Here is a 19,788-nt window from a genome sequence, read left to right as displayed (position 1 = left end):
GAAAAATGTGTGTTGACGCTCACAGAAAACTGATGCTATCTCACGTGCAAAATGAAACCGTTTACTAAAGGGTACACAGTACTAACTCAAAAACCTTTGATTGCCTCGGCCGCTAACAGATTGCTCCAGTGCCTCCTTTGCATGGACGATACCTGGTCTGCACTCACCAACTACTCCCCTAGAAGAAGTGTGACACAAATCGGAAATGGAGACGGTGAATTGGTGAAGCGCAACTTTTATACACACATATTAAACACTTCCTAATGATCTTGGCCAGGAACCCCTCCAGCTGGTAAACTGGAGGAGCCACTGACCTTCTGATTATTAGACTACCTGCTCTACCGCCCGAGTCACATCTAATAGTAGCAGTTAAAAACTGAGTCTCAACAGGATTAAAAATGTGAGGAAAAATGGTTTAAACGTAACTGAAATAACAGTTAAATAGTTTAGTGTTCAAGATGCTCCCACGAGTAATCGATAAATTTTAAAATTTGCTTTTATCGGAGCAGAACCAAAAAGCTGACCAGGTATCACAGAAGAAAGAAGGTAGGAAGAAACAGAGGGGGCGAGAGTGACACTGATTTAGGCCACAAAATAATGCAAAAATTAAATTTTAATTTTCTTTCTTTCTTTCTTTTTATGCAAAAGACAACTTTATGTATTCAAAGCACAACCTTGAGTTTGATTCCAAACTTGATTTAGGAAAATTACACGAATACCAACAGTACAGTTCATTAATCATCAGAAGAGCAGAACACACGACAAAATGGTTATAGAGCACAGTTTAATAAGACATCCTTCTCAGTCTAGCATCTGTGACCCCCCCCCCACCAAAAACTGAACTAAAGTTCAAAAAGGCACGCACGACATCTACATATGGAAATGACGAACAGAGAAAAGGAAATAAATCTACTGGGGGCCATGTGTGGAAAGTCTTCCTTTGGCCTTTCATGTAAAAATTTCATATAATTCAACTAAATCGTGTGAAAAATGTTCTGTTTTCTCCATCAGGTCCTGTATCAGGGTTTTCTTTGTGCAGCTAAAAAACAACTATGGAGCCAACCAAGCACCACGTCGACACAACAGTCAAAACACATATATACTTTATTTCAAACTGCTGCAACAGGGGCACTAAAAACAAACTGCAGAGACACACACACAACCCCCCCTCGAGTTAAACTCACTTGGATAGAAAATATCCTCAGTTTAAAAGTCATGAATAAAACGGAAGCAGACGAGAACATACGGTGGACGAAGTGGTTTGGAAAACAGCGCCGTGCAGCTTTTATCAGGCTGACATAAGAAGAAAGGAGAAAAGAAAAGAAAAAGGAACACTTGTTAGATTATAAGAGCACAGTTTGGTGCGGCTTTCCAACCTTAAAAAAAAAGAAAAACAATTTATGAACTTTCAGAAATAAATAGAAAAAACAGGACAGACACCAACCTCACTGCTCTGTGACATTTTCAGACTGTGAGAGAAATAAACTGAAACCTTTTCACAGAAAACCAGCAACAACACACACACACACACACACACTCACTCACCACGTGTCTGTACAGTCCCTCTCTCACACACACACACACGTCTCTGCGGCTATTGATTAAGTGGACTGACTGACTTCACAACACACTGATAAACCGACAGTGCAAAATTTCCGACGGCTGCAGAGAACTAAAAATAAAAGCAAAGGCGATTCACCAACAGGACAAACTGAGACACCTTTGTACAATCCTTAAATGAATTCAGTGTCTCACGCTTTTTTCTTTATTTTATTCTTAACGTTAAAGATGGAATGAAGCTCCAGAGAAGCCAGTGGGGGGTGCTGGGGGGGGGGGGGTTAAGTGCTGCGCCGAAGATAAAAAAAAAAAGACTTATTGTAAGGTGATGTTATTTTACCTTCTTTTTTAACTCCTTCATTAAACACATTTAAAACATAATGTTTAAAGAACAGGTCGCCTACATAAAAACACTCTGGAGCACCTTTTTCATAAACGTGAATTCAGACAGAATTAGGATATTAAAAAAAAAGAAGCCAAAAACAGGTGATTCTGGTCGTTCTAAAGGCAGCGATCTCGACTGGTGGCACTAAGTTTGGACACGAACGTAGACACGAGTCAATCCAGTCAACCGACTACAGTGCATTGCAAAGGTGTTTCTCATCTATGGGGTTATAACGAATGACCTCTGACCTTGTGTGGCAGGGAAGCCAAGGTCACCCTGGTCCTCTACACCTGTATGATGGTGAAATGCTTTCTTTCCAAAGTTAGGTGAATTCTCTGGGGGGGGAAAGGCAGAGAAGCCTGGAAGAAGAAATAAAGAGAAACGGCGCTCGGCTCACGGGGCTTTTCCCTTCCTCTGTTGGTTTCTCATCCCGCAAGGCTAGTCGAGTGTTTTCTGACTACACCCGGGTTTTACAGTACCTCACAGTCCTTTGGGTTTGTCTCAAGAGTTCTGAGTCTCAGAAACAGTTTCCTGAATGAATCCAGTCACAGGATGTGGAAGGATGCTAAACTGTCTGTTAACTGGATAGAAGGAGTTACAGAGACTCTGCTCCTGTTGCTTTCTCCCGTTCCTTTTTCTGCTTCACCACTCGGCATCACCAATGGCTTTGGAGAAGACGTAGTCTCTCCCGTTCAGATTCATGATCCCATCCTTCAGGTGGAATTTCCATTTGTTCTTACTTCTGTGAATCTGCAGGGTAAAGAGAAGGAAATGAGTGTTGTAGGCGTCAAGGACAGATGGACATTGTTTCAGCTTACAGTGGACGCAGGCTGATGTCTTTAGCCTCTGCGCGCCGAGGCCAGAAACTCACTGTGGCATTAACGCTGCTGGAGCCTTTCTCCACTGAATTAGCATCAAATAATGTAACAACTCGATGCTTTGTGATGGGAATCAAAGGCAAACAGTGAAGACTCACAACAAAGGAATGTGAAATACCTCTTTAACGATTTCTGACATTTTCCCCCAAAAACAAGGAGGCTGCTGTGAAAAACTGTTTAAGCCCCGTCCTTCAATCTACAGCAGCCTTTTCAGCGCCCTGAATGATACTGGCAAACAAAGGCTGACAGCGATGCTGAGTACCAATCACATTAACACGGTAAAACTGCTCTGCGCTGTTATTTTATAATCTCTTTGTTTTCACTGCTTCTGCAAATCTCAGCGTTAACGTCTTTGTCTGGATGCTGATGTGAAACTAAACGAGTCGGATATGCATAAAAGCCAACGAGCCCCAGCGCAGGAGGATCTATATCAAGACATGTCATAAAAGTACCAAAGAGGCACTCGCATATTTATACACAGGCAGGTTTGAACACACTGCAGCCTTTCAGAACATATCAGTGCCTACCTTGTCGTACTGGCACACCACTACGTTGTCTGTTTCAAACAGCTCCTGGTCCTCTTCGTCGCTGACGTCGTCTCCACTGTTCAGCGGCTCCTGAGTAGGAAACCAAACCAATCAGATTCATCACAAATGTTTGCTGCTCAGGAATGTGGTTTAAGATTCAGGATTTTCTTTATTTAAACAGTAAAAGCACAAATCTAGATTGCAACAAGTAATAGTTTGATTTTAAACCTGTTCTCCTTTTTGCCCGATACCAAACAGTGCCAAATATAACCTGCTGTGTTATAAAATCTTCTGCAGAAAAGCCACACAAACTAGAGTAACCTTTGTAGTAGGGCTGCCACAAACGATTGTTTTGATAGTCGACTAGTCACCGATTATTTTTGCGATTAGTCGACTAATCAGATCATCATCCATTGGACGTAAAACGTACAGCTTATTGCACCAGCAGCATCTGCTCTTATATAACTATCATTAGCTGACAGCTTTAAGTGTTTAAGGTATGTGCTAACTAAAAATAAAGACAAGATGATAGTTTATTACATTTTAATGAAATTTGCAGATTGTTTCGGTGAAGTTTAATAAACTCGCTATCTAAAATATAACAGGACACCGGAGTAAATTCTCGAGCATCTCACACTTCTGATAATCAGCTGTCTGCTTGACGTTTATTCAGCTGTGTAAAAACTATAACTTTAATCTCAGCCAAACCGATTTACTCAGGAACAAATAAAATACTAAAAAAAAGCCAAACAATAACATTTTTAAGTTATCTAAGTTACTTATATAGGTTTAACCTGAGTAGCGAAAGACGGCGGTGGGTTTGAAAACGATTTGCCGGGAGTCCGGTGTTCTCACGGCTCTAGTGAGCGTTAAACCCCGGCTCGCTATCGAGCTAGTGGGTAACAGACGTCTCCGAAAACGTCGGAGCGCTTTTGAAAATATGCGGTGTCTTGATAAAATGAGCAGATATTTGAGGTTTACACAGCTACATTCTCGCCTGAAAATATGTTAAACGTTTATTTTGTGACCCAGAAAGAATAATAAGAGTAATATTAAAACTAACTAGCTGCCGCCATTGTTAGAAACTGAGCTGGGCCGCGCTATGAATTCTGGGACACAGCTACTTCTTCTTCGGGGTTTAACGGCAGCTGGCATCCTTGTACATGCAGTGCTGCCATCTTCTGTTTCAGTCCGTTATTACACTCTTAAATCCTACTACTTATTCCTGCGTCTTTTGTGATCTTACAAAGCTTCAAATGACGCCTCGACTATTAAATCAGTCGTCGACAATTTTGATAGTCGACGTAATCGTGACTAGTTGACTAATCGTGGCAGCCCTACTTTGTAGTGTAGCAATAAGCAGCTTTTTCATTCCCCAAACCTCTGTTCAGCTGGGGTGCTGACCGGATCCCTTAAAAAGCAACCCGGATGTATCAGGGTAACAAAGTCCTGCAGAAATGATGCTTTTGTAGTCTAACCCTGAAGCAGCATCACTGTGGCTCTTTCAGGGTGAGAAATAAAAGACTATGCAGCAAGACAGTTGCCACAAACTGATGGTGTTTCTGTTTCGTTGCCCCAACTATGACAACGGGTTTTCTTCTGGCAGGGTTTTGCAAAGCCACTCCAATCCAAATTCTTGCCTACTGCTACTTTAACGTGCGAGTTTTTGAACACTCTTATTTCCTCCCTTGCTCACCTCTTCAACCTGCCCATCTTCTGCTCCATCCTTGTCTTTCTCCTCATCGTCATCTTCGTCGTACTCCTCCTCATCCTCGTCCTCTTCTGAAGACGTTTCTCCGGTTCCGTCCACCTGCAGCATCATGGGAGGCTGCTGTGCCTGAGGCTGGGCCTGTTGCTGCTGTTGGGCCTGGGGCTGCGCTGAGGCTTGTGGTGCAGTCGCTCCTGGGGCCTGCTGGACCTGCTGGACCTGAGCTGTTGCTGCCTGGCTGGGCTGTGGCGCCATAGCTGCTGCTTGCATCACCTGACGGTAGAAAGGAACTCAGAGTTTAAAAACATGTACGCCCATATGATGTTAGCATTGCTTTCATGTGGGACAAAATAACCAGCTCTTTACTCAACAGACTCCAACTCAAAGCCAAAATAAGGACAGGACAGCAAAAATGATGCGACTTCAAGGAGCATTTTTGTAGCAAAGATAAGGTCAGCCAGCTAGTCGCCATGTTGGGTATCAAGATATTTGTCTGTGTTAGCAAGTAAGCTAATGCTGGCCAACAGCTGAAAGAAAAAGTTATTAAAGAACTGAATTCATGGAGGGAAGACCTCTGCTCTGAGCTAATGTTAGCCTGTTGATTTAAAAGCTAACTTTGCAGATTTTTGCAGTGTAGCTCAGTTACACTGGCCAGCTAACCAAATCTTTCCATAGTTACTCACACCAAAACCATATCTGAGTGGAAATGCTGTTTGTCAGTGTAATCGGCTAATGTGACACTGACTGATGCGCGATGCTTTCACAGTGCAGGTGTTATTATTAATAACAAAGGTTTCCCAGATGCTCCTCTAAAACATTAAACAGACTCTAATTTCTCTAAACAACAAAGAGAACAGAAATGGAGGAAACACTACTATAGAGCATAAACTACTTCCATATAAATGGAATGAAATGAGTCCAGGAGGAACTGAAGTTCTGACCTGTGTATTGCCTTGGACTTTGTTTCCTGGGGTTAAGACAATCTGCTGCGGCTGTATGATGACGCCTGCTTGCTGGGACAGGCCTCCCGGCAGAGGAGCCAGAACCTAAACAGATATTAGAGAAGGAAAAAAAACACGACATGTAAACTCTATTTTAAAACAAGACCTCCACCTGAATATGCACAACACTTTTGCAACATTTTAACTGACTCAATTTAAACTGAATGAATGAAATTTGGCACTAGTTTTGATCTGAATCTGTGTTTTTATTTAGGAAAAGTCACAAGTAGTGGAGTCATGGATCTATTTCTTTTGGGGTAGGTGGTAAGCTCTGAGCAATCAGCATCCTCCCGATTTCCCAGAATTATTTCATGTTTTTCATGGCACTTCTTACATATTTTGAGGTTATTTTTCCAAGAATTGATTCTTCCACTGTGTCAGAGCCACAGGGCCCACAGATATGTAGCCTTATTTAACCTACTTGTCACAAACGGACACTGAACTGATTACGCAGATAAATCAGACACACCACGACTTTTTTTCCCCACCTCTCTCCATTTGGATTTGTTTTTCACACACATTTCCTCCTGTCATATGCAGCCCTGCCCCTCTGCATGACAGTTCTTACCTGCTGTATTACCGGTGCCTGCACGCCACCAGGCTGCATCTGCTGCTGCAGGAGGATCTGCTGCTGGGGCTGGATGATGTACTGAGCCCCGTTGGGACCACGGACTAACTGCAGGATCTGGCCTGAGACGTCAAAACAAAGCGTGTGGGTGCACGTTGTGTAAATATAGTTTTACACATGAAGATAGTTCGGAGAGAAAGGAGCATTTCTTTGCAATTTAATGCAAATAAACATGTTTTACCTTGGCTGGTGAGGAGCTGTTGGTATTGGGTGACCGCTGTGGGCAAAGCCAGGGTTGCTGCGGTAGCTGCTGCACTCTAGAGGAGGAAAGAAGAACACACGCAGAGCGGTGACAAGCATGCAAAATAATACAGAAGCAGAGGATTTCAGGGTTCAAGAATGAAAGACTTCAATGTTAAGTACTTAATGTTTTTGAACTTCCTTACAATTTAAAGCACTGAGCTTCAGATTGCATTGACTGGCATGATAAAAGCAGCCTGTTTGTCCTCTCGCTACATCTACAAAGCCACTGGAAAACGATTAAAAATTGGCAAGTGAAGCTTTAAAGAACCGTTTGAGGATTATACAAAAATCACTTCCAGAAAACAGAAAGAAGCAGCAGCAGAGATGAAAGCTTCATATGGACAGATGCTGCGTTAAACATGTGCTGTTGAAAAAAGTGGAAAAGATTTCCTGCATATTTCACTCGATGAAGGAAAGGTGTGTTTGGCAGTGCGTATTAGACACAGCAGTAGCATGTGGGAGAATGCATTACTGCTGGCTTATATCCACTGCAGTCCTGGCTATTAAAATAGTCCGTTAATCTCTTCCAAGTCCTGTTGCCCCATCCGTGTGACACTTGATCAATCATTCTGGACTAAGGAAGAAGCCTGCAGAGACCCTCTCTTGTTTCTCACTTCTACTCAAAGAAAATGTCTGAATTTGTTAAAAACGTAAAATGAGCAGCACTTCGTTCTGTTCATCACACATATGGATATCGCATCACCTATGTCTGTTAATAAATACATTTGCTACTTTTTATATGCCTCCCCGAACAACAGTTTCATTTATTTTTGGTGCTATGATCCACTCACCATCCCCGTTCCACCCATGTGTATAAGCTTAGATTCCTGAACAATGACTTGCTGCTGGGGAGCTGCGGAGACAAACATTTTCAGGTCAATTCCTCATATTTTTCAAAAAATGTACAAAGAATGCACACGATCAGTAAGCATTCATTGTTTCCTGTGCCAGTTTGGCAAATAACTCAAAGCTGCAGGCGACATTTTTAGTGCCCAAAAAGGCGTTCACGGGTTTTTGCACTTGTGCAGAAATGTTTTTACCACTGTGTGCCACTGCTGGCTAACCTTGCTGTTGCTGGGGCGGCAGGATGACTTGCTGGGACTGAGCTGGCTGGGTCACCTGCTGGACTTGTTGGACCTGCTGAACCTGTTGTTGCTGCTGCTGTGCGGCCTGCAGGGCTGTCTGCTCGTCAGTATGGAAGCCCTCCACTGCCTTGGACTGCAAAAGCTTGTTCTCCCATAGCTATAGAGACAAACAGAGGCAGCACAAAGACACGTGTTAGAAAGCTGCCAAAGACTCCATTTAAATCCATGCTAACATGTTTTCAAATGAAAATCTCCATCCAGGTAAATGTTTAGCGCAGATTCTGTCATTATCGACACACCTGTAAACGCATCACACCGACCAGACATGCCGATCGTTTAAATTAATTCAGTTTTATTTTTATAGTCACAACAACAGTCACCTTCAAGGTGCTTCATATTGTAAGGTACAATAATACAGAGAAAACCTAACAATCAGACGACCCCCTATGAGCAAGTGTTTGGTGACAATGGGAAGGAAAATCTCCCTTTTAACAGGAAGAAAGCTCCAACACAACCAGGCTCAGGGAGGGAACCAGGTAAAAGAGACTCTGGAAGAGAGCCAGACATCAATATTAACTAATGGGTCACAAACTCAAAGTGAGGTCAAATAAACTGGTTTAATCCATGAAGCTAAGACTGAATTTTTTGCTTATTTGTGTCAATCACATTGCCTAGGTAGGCTTATGTGCCATAGCCTCCTCTTGAACTGAGCATATCATGCAGTGTACACACTGTTTGAGTTGTCATTTCAATGGTATTCAGACACCACCTTCTCACAGGCATACGCAGGTGTTATAACAGTAAAGCAACACTGAAAGTCACACTGGAATATAAGGTGGTGATTGCACCAGAAAACTCATACAGAAGTCGCTGCAAAGCAAATTCTGCAACACATCAGTGGCACTGAGAGCACCATCCATCAAAGGAAACCATGGTAACCAGGGGGGGGGGGGCACAAGACATGAAATTTTTGTGAGTTAATCAGAAAGTTTCCAGAAGTCTGTTTTCTGTCCATCCACACAACAACTACAACAGCTTCCAAACTAGGAAGTGGTCAGCAGTTATTCCAAAGCGCTCTGGTTTGGGGGGAGCGTGCTACAGTACACTTTACTACAAAAAGCGCACACCTCTGCAGGAGGCGGCATTTCCCCTGCAGTTACTATATACAGGCGCAACACTGATAGGGACGGTTACCGTTTTCAGCTCCAGAAGAACTTGCTCATCTACTCCCTCGTCCAGGAACAGCTCTCGCACCTCATTGATCACATCGTCAATCACATTCTTGTATAATTTAGGCTGTGAGGAAGAAAAAAAGAAGAGGAAAGAAACTTTTACAGTATGGCGTTTATATTAGAGACACTTTTGCTTTTTCCGGGTAAAGCATGAACAACATGTCTGGTACAGTCAGTATTGATCATTGTGAGCTTGGGTTTTATGTCAAAATTAGCCCTCAACAGTGTACTTAGCAAACACACCTCCTCTTTGGGCTTCCCAGCTGCCAAAACGACAACAAAACATTAAGTATACAGCTGATGGTGTTATAATTATCACATTTATTTACGCCTTGCCACACTGACTTTCATTGGTATGACACGGTAATAGTTGTTGCACGCGGGCAGCTAAACTCTAAAACTGCCCCCACTTGAGTATCATGTGTGGGGGTTCGTGCTGCAGCGTTTCCACGGCACTACGTGCCTTGTTATGCTAACCCATATAAACTAGCTCTTTATGTTACTACTAAGGTAAACATCATGTCCCCGGGGTCTGAACTGCGCGCGCGCTGGAAAAAGCAAACATAACGTTTATAGCTCCGCCAGGGCCCAACGGTCCCGTCTCAGCGGAGTGATATGAGGCTGAAACAAAGCGACACACACGCGGGCCACCGCACTGCGCTGCCCCGATGTCCGCAGCGCAGACCTCGGTCTCTCCTTCCCTCCCCCTCGGCCTGTCTGCTCCTCACTATTTAAAGCTCAGTCTGCTGTTTATATGTAGAGCCGGTGACGTAGCGTCAAGTAGCACCTTCCCATCCCGGGCAGTCTATATTAGAGAGCCAATATGGCTGTATAAAAACCAGGCAGCGAAAAGGAGGAGGGCCAGAACCGAGAGAGAAGGGAGACGAGGAAGCCATTTTACGGAGCCGCAGAGTGCGCGCTCGACAGCCTTTTTCTTTTAAATAGTGTGTGGCGGAATGTGAAGGACATTTTCGGTGTCTTATCTTATCAGTGCTCAGCTTTGGCTAAATATTTTTTTTTGCTCTGCTGGCAGGTAGCAAGGACAAATTTGATATGGTATGGGTTAAAGAAGTGGTTTGGGACGGCTACCCTGCCTTCTGGTCGTGGAATGGTGGACAATGATGAGGCAGTTGACGACTTTCTACTGAGGAAGCTTTAATATATATATATATTTATATAAACTATATATATTAAACGCTCAATTCTCTCGCCGTGGATGATGACAATGTGCTTTGCGTACATCTGTATTTCATAAGCTATCCAATAATAAAAGCTTAAATTGACAATTTCTTCCTCCTACGAACAAACAAGCATTTTAGACAACTAACCTGGCAGCTCAAGCGTCCACCAAAAATTAATTTAGCCATACACGCTATTAGACTGTGATCACGTAAAGTAACCTTCCAACTAATGAAAGCTTCAACCTGCCGATAAACCACTAAACTAGAATTACATCTTCATCGCTAAACCTCAGTTTCTACACGTGTTCTTATTTCTACTCAAACACTGCCTCTCTAAAGTAAGCCATTCCTCCTCCGAGATGGTTTCATATGAAAGAACTACCTAGTTTCGAAAACTAATTATAATGGCCGATTGACTGAAACTTAAGTATTCCCTTTAATATATATAACAGTGAAGTGTTTGTTAAAGCAGACTCATTTTACTGTAATACATAAAACCAGCTCGTCGACAGCTTTCCAATAACTTTACCCCCATTTCCCCCGCTGACAATCCTTAGAGATTGATCCTTACCACTGGGTTCGAGTTAGCCGAGCTCGCCATTATACGCGTAGTGTAAAAACCACACGGAAATAGGCGAGGAATAGAGCCAAAAATTACGAAAAACGATTTAAAACAACTGGGAAAGATATTTTAAAACAGCCGGCATCACTTTTGTAAATAAAACACAGTTTAGGCGGTCTTATTTACAATCCCGGGCTGCGACTCCCCAGCCGTCCTCCTTCCGTCGTTGTCCTGCTTTATATACTGAGCGAAGAAGCTGCGAGTGCGCGAGACATAGGGCAGGGTCAGGTCGCACATAGCGCGAGATTTCGTGCGGAGTATGACGACCAATCAATAGAGCCGCTCATGGGAAATGTAGTTTAATAATACTTTTTTTTTTTTTTTTTAGAAAACGGAACTGAATCCTCAGTGATCGCATTAGCTTAATGCTCTGTGATCTTGTTTATTGAGTCAGGGAAAGTGTAAGTATTACGAACCATGTGATGAATTAAAAATAGAGGAATTAATTAGATAAAAGTAGCTGGTTACTTAAAATGCTAATAAAAGCCTATTAGCATATAGCCAAGTCATTTTAAATTAACTTATTTCATTTTTTCTTTCTTTTTCTTTCTATTCTTTTTCCTGTTTTCCATCATATATTAGAACTGTATGCTGCAATGATGGATGCTCATATTAAATATGGGAAAACATTCAAATAATGCCTTCAGCATATGTACAAATCATGAGCTAAAAGCTCAGGCTTTGGGGTGGCTTTAGACAGGTTTTCTCAGGGGTTTCTGAGGGGCTGCCAATCAGAACCTAAAGCAGCTCATTTTAGAAAGTGAATAAACCAAAGACCACTATAGGATAAATACAGATTATTTTTAAACTATGACTCATGTAAAGCTGCACTAGTATAGCCCAACAATAATAATAAATATCAAGAAATAGTATGTCTCCTTTAATGTTAACAGTTTTATTCAACATGTTTGGAGAAATGCTTTTGTCTAATGGCCAAGGTTGGTTGTTGCAGATTAAATATAATATTTTAAAAAAAATATACATATAGAACAGAATAGAACAGAATGCCTTTATTGTCACTATACAGTTGTCAGTGCCAACATGTTTATAGATGTAACCATTATTAATAGGAAAAACATGATATTCTTATCACATATAATGCATAAAGGCTATTTAAGAAATAGTGCTAATAATTTTTTAATGTATTCACTTGTAACAACACCAACAGTTTAATTGACTTTTGCACTTAATAGTTGGACCTTGTGTTAGCTCAGCACTACTTTTACCTAAGCAGAGGATCTGAATGCTTCTTTCACTACTGGTCCACACTTTAAAACTTTCATACGACACGGGTGCCCCTTAAACAAGTCTGACCTTTACCAGCTTCGTAACTGCACCTGTAATGCTTCTCTGTGGGGCCAGTGTGCTTTATGTAGTAACATCGTGCCACCACAAGAGGGTGATCACACCACGCACCAGGAAAACAGGCTCTCTCTTCCACATTTCAACACTCACACTCAAACACACACACACACACACACACACACACACACAATCCACTTTGTAAAACACGCAACTGTTTTCCACGTTATTCAATAAAAGCAGATTTAAGTGAATTTTTGGATGAGCAACATCCACTGGTCTTGTTTGCTTGCTCTGAAACAGACTTGCCCTGACTACCAAAGGGGAAATTTACCCCCCACAAAAAACAATAAAGCTTTGCAATAAATGAGAGCTGACAAGAGAACGTTACCTCCACTTCTGTCTCCATGGAAACTTGCCTCGCTGGTCATTCTGAGGATATGGATGATATAGACCGGGGAGCACACAGCTCTCCGCGTGCATCAATCCACTCAGCGGTTCAGTGTGGCTCTTCTGAAATGGCATAATACACCACCTGAATTCATTTCATTTAGTTCACTGAGATGAAATGAAAGGCCTGTCCGCCCCTGACAAGGATGTGCTTTTGGATTCACTTTAAACCTTTTCCAGTGGAGAACAGTTGGGGAGGGAAAAAGACGAAAGAAGTGACATGATGGGAAAAAGACTTTGTTTAATCTGTGCTTCTAAATGTGAGATTTCATCAGACGTGAAGCCACGTTATCCATGAAATGTTGTCGCTACCTTTGAGTCTCACTCTGTAACTGAGTAGTAAGATGCCCTCTAAAGATCCACAGAATGCACACTTTTCTTTTCTCACCCCCCTCTTCTTCTTCGCTGTAGTTGCATAGCAACAGAGGAGCTGCTAGCTCCAGTTGTGTTGTGGTGGGAGCGTGCTGCACAGGGAGGCACTGGCTCAAGATTAAGCCGGTCTCTGCTTCAATTATGAATGGGCTTCCACTGCCACACGGCTCCAAAATGGCACCACTCAGATTGATAAGACACTGAGGCACTCTTTGGTACACTTAACTCTTTTACTTCTTTCCCTTAGGGAGGGGGAGCAGGACTTTAATCAGAAGTATTGAACTTAAATGATTAGAAGAAGCAAATGAATAATTAACTGGCGGGAAAGGCTTGGTTATGATAAGACCCTTGTTGATGGGAATATGTGAGGTTAATGATTGGGGTCAGTCTTGAGAGCAAATTAGAGTCTCTAGTATCACAAAGGTAGCACTCTACTAGTAAGTGTGGGTTTGTGTGGTGCTGAGGAGGTGGATGGCAAAGGCTGACATCCTTTACTACATTTCACTTGAAGTGCTGAGATGAAAACAGCTAATTGTTTAGTACTCTGATCAGCTTCCAGTAAATATGTTCTTAACAAAACTCAGAATGGTTGATTTACAGCGGTTTATGTGTGGTGGAGGTGGGTTGCAAATTGGCTTGCAGTGTGCAAAAGTCTCGAGACACTTAATTTCTATATTATTTTATTTTGCTTCCAAGGAGCCAGATTTTCTTGAATTTTTAAGAGAAATTCAAGGTGGGCTCAAAGTGGGATTTCAAAGTTTTCTTGTGCTTTTTCAGTAATTTCCAGTCCAGTCCTTGTACCTGACCATTTCAGAGGAGCTGTTTAACACTGACCTATGCATCATTCAAGAATAATAAAAGGCACCCAACTGAAGAAATTAACCAGTGTTGCACCTAAAACAGATGCCTTAGCAAAGAACCTATTTTTAGTAGTATGTTAAGGTACTTTGCTACTGGCAGTCTGTTGCAAAAACATAATTAATTAAAGTCTTACAAAAATGCCCAAGATAGCACAGCTTGATGGGCAAAGGTCTGTCGACAGACCAGGTCAGCACCTGGACTCTTCTACTACAAAGACATCGTGCTCTCCAGAGAACACGAGTCCAGTGGCAGCGTGCTTTACACCACTGCATCTGACGCATTGTGCTTGGTGATGTAATCTTTGGCTGGAGCTGCTCAGCCATGGAAACCCGTCCATGAAGCTCTCTGCGCACTTGATCTAATCTGAAGGACACGTGAAGTTTGGAGGTCTGTAGTGACTGACTGTGGAAAGTCAGCATCTCCTGACTCCGCTCAGCGAGTTTACGTGGCCTACCACTTTGTAGCTGAGTTGCATTCCCAATCACTTCCATTTTGTTATAACACCATTAATAGGTGAATAGTTGACGGTGGTACATTTAGTAGAGAGAACATTTTATTCATGACTGAACTTGTTGCACAGGTGGCATCCTATCACAGTACCACGCTGGAGCTCACTGAGCAACTCATTCCTTCACATATGTTTGCAGAAGCAGTCTGTATCATAGATGCTAACTTTTATACACGTGACCACTGAAGTGATTGCAACACCTGAGTTCGATGATGGTTTTTAGCAATAGTGCACTTTTCCAAAGTTTGGTGGCCCATAAATAAAGGTGGTCATTCCAAATATTGACTTTTGAGCTCGTTAGAATTATGCAAAATCAGTTTTTTCCATATATGTTTGCACATAAATTGCTGCACCTATTTCACATTGCTTTATCGAAATATAAAGAAATTAGGGTTGCCTGATACTTTATGTCCCACAGTACTGTGTGAGATTTGCCCACTGGATGAGTAACAGTGGTGCCACTTCAGTTGACGTCCATATCTCCGACTGTAACTATGCTTTTGTCTTTTGTCTTGCATGATATCCTCTGAAGAACAACAGCCAAGCGTAGCTTCTGCAACTCGTATTTTTTTTTATTATTGCAACCAACTGGAAGACAATACATCACATAAACATCATTGTAGTTTCTCAGAAAATGGAAAACAAAATAAAACAACATTTATATATTTTTTGCCACGGTATTGGACAACGTTGATATTTACATGTAGTGATGAAATAGGTCTTGAAATCATTCTTTGGCAATATGATTTGCACAATAAGGAGAAAACTGAACATTTACTGAAAAAGAAAAAAACAAAGAAGAAGAAGAAGAAAAAAGAAAACAACACCTGGGTGTACCCTGCATCACATCGCACAGATCAATAACAGTTTTGCATTTTGACATCTCTAACCTATGGCTTTCCAATATTCAGCTCAGACAGTCACGGAAAAAATAAAATAATGGCAGTATTATAGATAAGTCTGTCAGAGAGAGAGAAACAAAAAGAAACAGGAAAATTTAAAAGGCGCGTAAAAACGTCAACAAATAATAAAAAAATAATAATAATGGCAACTATTCTTCTAGGAGCTTTTTGTGGTACGTTTGGCAGGTTTGAAAGAAAACACTTTGCTGTTTGGGGGCTTTTCAGGCAGTGAAGTGGATGCACTTTGCTTTAATACGTCCAGGTACAGTTCGTGTGTTTTACCAGGACTCAGAGGTGAACAGATCTTCTTTCCTGCATGTCACAGAGTGAGCCAGAGGCAGAAAACCCCCAAAAACAAACGTGCGCTGCTAAAGCGACACGTTCTACCCCCTCGACATGCCTCTTGCCAACTCAACGCGGTTACTAGTCACCACAGCGGCGGATTGGTACATCGAATACAGCAGAGTGCTTGACCCGGGAGCACTCAGACACACATCAGACGACAGACAGATGGCACACAACGACAACACTAACAGTGTCTCCTTTACCCCCCCCTTTTTTTCTTTTTTCTCTTTATGGGTACCACACAAAATGCAAAGCCAGTGATGCATGCTACAGGTGGCGAAAGACTGTGCCGGTGGATGGGGGCATGCATTTGTTTTCCTCCCGCTTGGCTCGCTGACGATCGTTCAACGTCTCTTCAGCTCAAACAAACCCCCACCCCACCTCTCCCCCGTCTGGCTCTGCTGCTACAGCCAAAGCCCAGCCTACGTTTTCACCTAAAAAGCGGCTTTATTTTATACGCAGACGAAGGTCGGATAATACTTGTGCGCGCATTCCCGTTTTAGCCATGATGCACCTGGAGTTAAAAATACTGTCTGTAAATCAGAGAATAAAAGAAACGTCCCCTTCCCATGTCGTCTTTTTTTTCTTTTCTTGGAGATATGAGGGCATCTACAAGGTCTCCCGCGCCCCTTTCTGATTTCAAACATTTACACCGAACAATGCCGATGGAGAGGAAGGACACGCGTACATTTACACACTGAAGTAAAAGTAAAAACAATACTGTTATAAATAAAGACAGGTTCTGTCGTGACAACAGAGGTACTGAGGGCAGGCAGGCAGGCACGATGTTAAAGGGTGTGTGTTCCTGGGCACACAAACGCACACACTCCACAGACGTGTTCTGGAATAACACCGGGGTTTAACATTGAACACCTAAAACAATTAAATTAAATAAAAAAAAATAAAAGAAATCACTGTACAGGCAGAAGAAGTCGTAAGCCCACCCCCCCAAGAGGTGTTTCAGCTGGCCTACGTTATAAGCCTGAACCCGAAGCCCAGAGGTGGCGTCCTTTGGGCCTCTAATTGCAGAGTGATCTCCCACGTTTCCTCCCTGAAGACGTGTCTTTGAAAGCCCGCTCAGAAAAAGAAGGAGAAGAAATAAAAAAAAGAAAAGAAAAATCTCCAATATAATCACGGGTATAAGAATTGGCGGCAAAACTTTTTTTTTCTTTCCTCTAGGATCAAGGTTTATATGAAAATAAGTCATGCTTCATGCTAAATACATCGTTTATCTTACATGATCTTTGAATAAAAAAGATTTGCTTTTTATCTTATTTACAAGCACCCATGCAATATAACTGAGAAAGTCCTGCAGGTCAAATTGCTTCAATTAAGAAAAAGGAAAAAAATAAAATATTTTCTAACCTTTTTACAGAGTTGCCCGCACAGGGGCAAATTGCTTATATCTTTATGAGGGTAGAGTGAGGGTAAACAGACACAAACAGAAACCTAAACCCACAGTTCATGTATATAGTTCTTTGTCAAATGAAGAGGAAGGTGGTGGCAGCTACTGGCAGCTATGATATCTATACCAGGTGTCTACGTCGTCTAATGGAGAGAAGTACGAGGGGGTGGAGGGAGGAGGTTTTACATTATGCAACAACAACAACAAAATGAAGGAGATATTGCCTCAGACCCGGCACACTATCCGTCTCTATGGTGATAAAACATGACCTTTTTTTTTTTTTTTTTTAATTTTAATATATTTATTCTTAAATACTATGAGTGCTCTTGAAATAAACCATGTCTTTACCCATGATGCTTTTTATTATAAGTGGCGTAAAATAAGTGCATGAATATATATCACATTGGGTTTTACATTTATTTCCACACTTAAGGTCACTCGCTCGCTCTCTCTCTCTCGTTAGCTCTACTACGCCATCTTTGAACTTTTGTGTTTGTTTTTTTTTCTTGTCAGCTGTCGTATCGGCTACATGAAGCAACCTGGTCGCTTATCTTTGGCACAGTCTCACATTTGTGCTCGTGGATGTAGGAGAGTGATGCCGGCGGGCGGCGGCGCTCGCCCAGACTCGGGTCGGCCGCCTTTGCCGGCTATCACTGCAAGATTGCTACAGATTCACATAGAAACAAACAGGTAAGACAAACAGCCATCATCAGCTCCCGCCCTCCCCCTCCCGGCAACGTGACTCGGTTTTGTCGCGCTCGTCCAAATTAGTGACAAAACGTGCTTTTGTTTTTTCCTTTTTTTATGGCTTTCATCCCCTTTTTAAACAACAAAAAACCAACAAAGACATATGAGAAATACCCATCGATGTTTAGTGTTGCTGAACATGTAGGAAAACATAGATTTTTGATATTGCCACAAATAAGTAGGATTCACCTAATGCCCTGCAGATAGATAGAGGGAGATGACAAGTGTCCGTTGAGACTAATGCTGTAGTAATGTTACCTGTTGACCTAGTTGTGTGTGTGTGTGTAAATCTGTGTGTGTGTGCTTGGAGCTATAAGCCGTCTGTGTGTGTGTCTATGCTTTGCTCTATGTGTGTGTGTCTTAGTTTCTCAGGGCCTCTTTCTGCTCCTTCTGGCCCTTGGCGGTGCGGTTTGTGATGTTGTTGAGGCAGGCTCTAACCCCCGCCAGGTGGAGCAGCGATCCCGCCGCCTCTTTCATCTCCTCGTCGTCGCTCTCCGGCGGCTTCTCCACCGTCGCCGCGCGCCGCTTCTTCAGCGGCAGCGTGTCACTAATGCCTCTCGCTCGGCTTTTGGTCCAGGGCAAACTGCTCCCAGCCAGAGTCCCGGCTCCCCCCAAACTACGTCTCTGTCCGCGCGGGGGCTGCTGGGAAATGTAGGTAGTGGTGGTGGCGGCAGTGGTGACGTGAGAGTCCAGTGGGATCTCCCGGGGCTCGGGTTTGACGTCTGATTGGATTTCCACGGCGATAATGTCGTCGTCGTCCACGGGGGAGGAAGGGGAGGTGACCTGGGAGGAGCACAGCCTGCTGGGGGATTTGGCGGTGCTGTAAGTGTGGTCGTCCTGGAGGTCCTCGCCGCAGGGCGGAGGAGAGTAGCGGGATGGGCTGTCCTGTCCTCGGCTTAGATAATCGCCCAGGGATGATCTGTATGGATCGAGGACACAGAGCGGGAGAGAATAACGTTACTCCTGCTGTCACACTGCCAGGTGGGCTGCCTGCCTGGACCTGCTTCACTCCACTGACACTCAAGCTTCTCTGCTTTACTAGAAAAAAGTTCAGGTTCTAATCTATCAGCCACAAATAGCTCCCTCGGGCCTCGTGTGCATATTTCTGAGGTCAGATAAAAGCCCGTATTTCACAAAGACTCAGCCTTCCTTTTCAGAAACGAGCTGCCTCATTTTCAGATTGCCACCTTTGCGCCCCCCCACCCCAATGACACAGTGCATTTTTAGCAGCACCCATTGTCTCGAAGGTTGCTCAGCACATAAAGAACCTTGCGAACTCTAAAGTCAGAGCGCCTCGACGGTGACGATTCTGCGGCGAGGCCGTTTAACTGTTCGTCCTCGTTACACTGCGACGCGCATTTTGCTCTATTAGTCGGGAGACACTTTTCGCTGTAAAGCGTCAAAGGACGGCGTGGGGTGGGGGGTAATCCTGACAACCCATAAATCAAAAAGTAGCTTCAGCAGCGTGCCCTGTCCCCCCGGACATCCCCCCCTCCCCCCAGAATGAGAGCGTGAGCATATTAATATCTCATAAGAAAAACATGCACTCCCTTACAGTGATCAAATATTCACTGCAAACCTTTAGTGAGCCTTTCGGGTATGTTTAATTCATTATGCAGTGCAGGCCATCATACTCTCGTGCTCCTGTGATGGATGTGCATGTCCGTGCATGCTCCCAATGTTCTTTGAATCACGAGGCCTCTCCCTCTAATAAACCTGTTTGTGTTTGTGTGTCTGCGAGAGACCATTATATAAACACACCTGGATGAAACGTCGTGCACGGCAGGAAGCGTGTGAACGCCTCTGACTTTCGAGCACAATAAAGATGTAATTATGTAAACTATCAGTG

General features: G+C 43.0%; 2 protein-coding genes across 4 annotated transcripts in view; both read right to left on the bottom strand.

Moving 5' to 3' along the window:
* Positions 1-1,086: 1,086 nt before the first annotated feature.
* gtf2a1 (general transcription factor IIA, 1) lies at positions 1,087-11,246 on the bottom strand. Of its 2 annotated transcripts, XR_014802672.1 has the most exons (11): positions 10,997-11,246; positions 9,207-9,308; positions 7,992-8,169; positions 7,719-7,780; positions 6,866-6,941; positions 6,625-6,746; positions 5,997-6,101; positions 5,044-5,328; positions 3,348-3,437; positions 2,191-2,692; positions 1,087-1,293 (listed from the first exon to the last, which is right to left on the bottom strand). XR_014802672.1 is itself a non-coding variant. In XM_084952507.1 (10 exons), the coding sequence occupies exons 1-10, from the start codon at positions 11,024-11,026 to the stop codon at positions 2,585-2,587; spliced, it is 1,158 nt and encodes a 385-aa protein (XP_084808633.1). In that variant the 5' UTR covers positions 11,027-11,246; the 3' UTR covers positions 1,087-2,584. The 2 variants fall into 2 exon arrangements, 1 of the variants encoding a protein (XP_084808633.1); XM_084952507.1 differs by having other exon boundaries at positions 1,087-2,692.
* Positions 11,247-15,091: 3,845 nt separating this feature from the next.
* ches1 (checkpoint suppressor 1) overlaps positions 15,092-19,788 on the bottom strand; it is a 67,857-nt gene continuing 63,160 nt past the window's right edge. For both annotated transcript variants that reach the window (XM_084954335.1, XM_084954334.1), the window contains exon 6: positions 15,092-18,858. In XM_084954335.1, the coding sequence (XP_084810461.1) occupies positions 18,300-18,858 (559 nt within the window). In that variant the 3' untranslated portion in view covers positions 15,092-18,299. The remainder of the gene's footprint in view (positions 18,859-19,788) is intronic.

The sequence above is a fragment of the Perissodus microlepis genome, chromosome 15 (genome assembly GCF_051167445.1).
Source record: "Perissodus microlepis isolate ML-2025 ecotype Zambia chromosome 15, ASM5116744v1, whole genome shotgun sequence".
Taxonomy (NCBI): Eukaryota; Metazoa; Chordata; class Actinopteri; order Cichliformes; family Cichlidae; genus Perissodus; species Perissodus microlepis.
The sequence above is the reverse complement of the archived record's forward strand: the minus strand, read 5'-3'. Positions and strand labels throughout refer to the sequence as shown.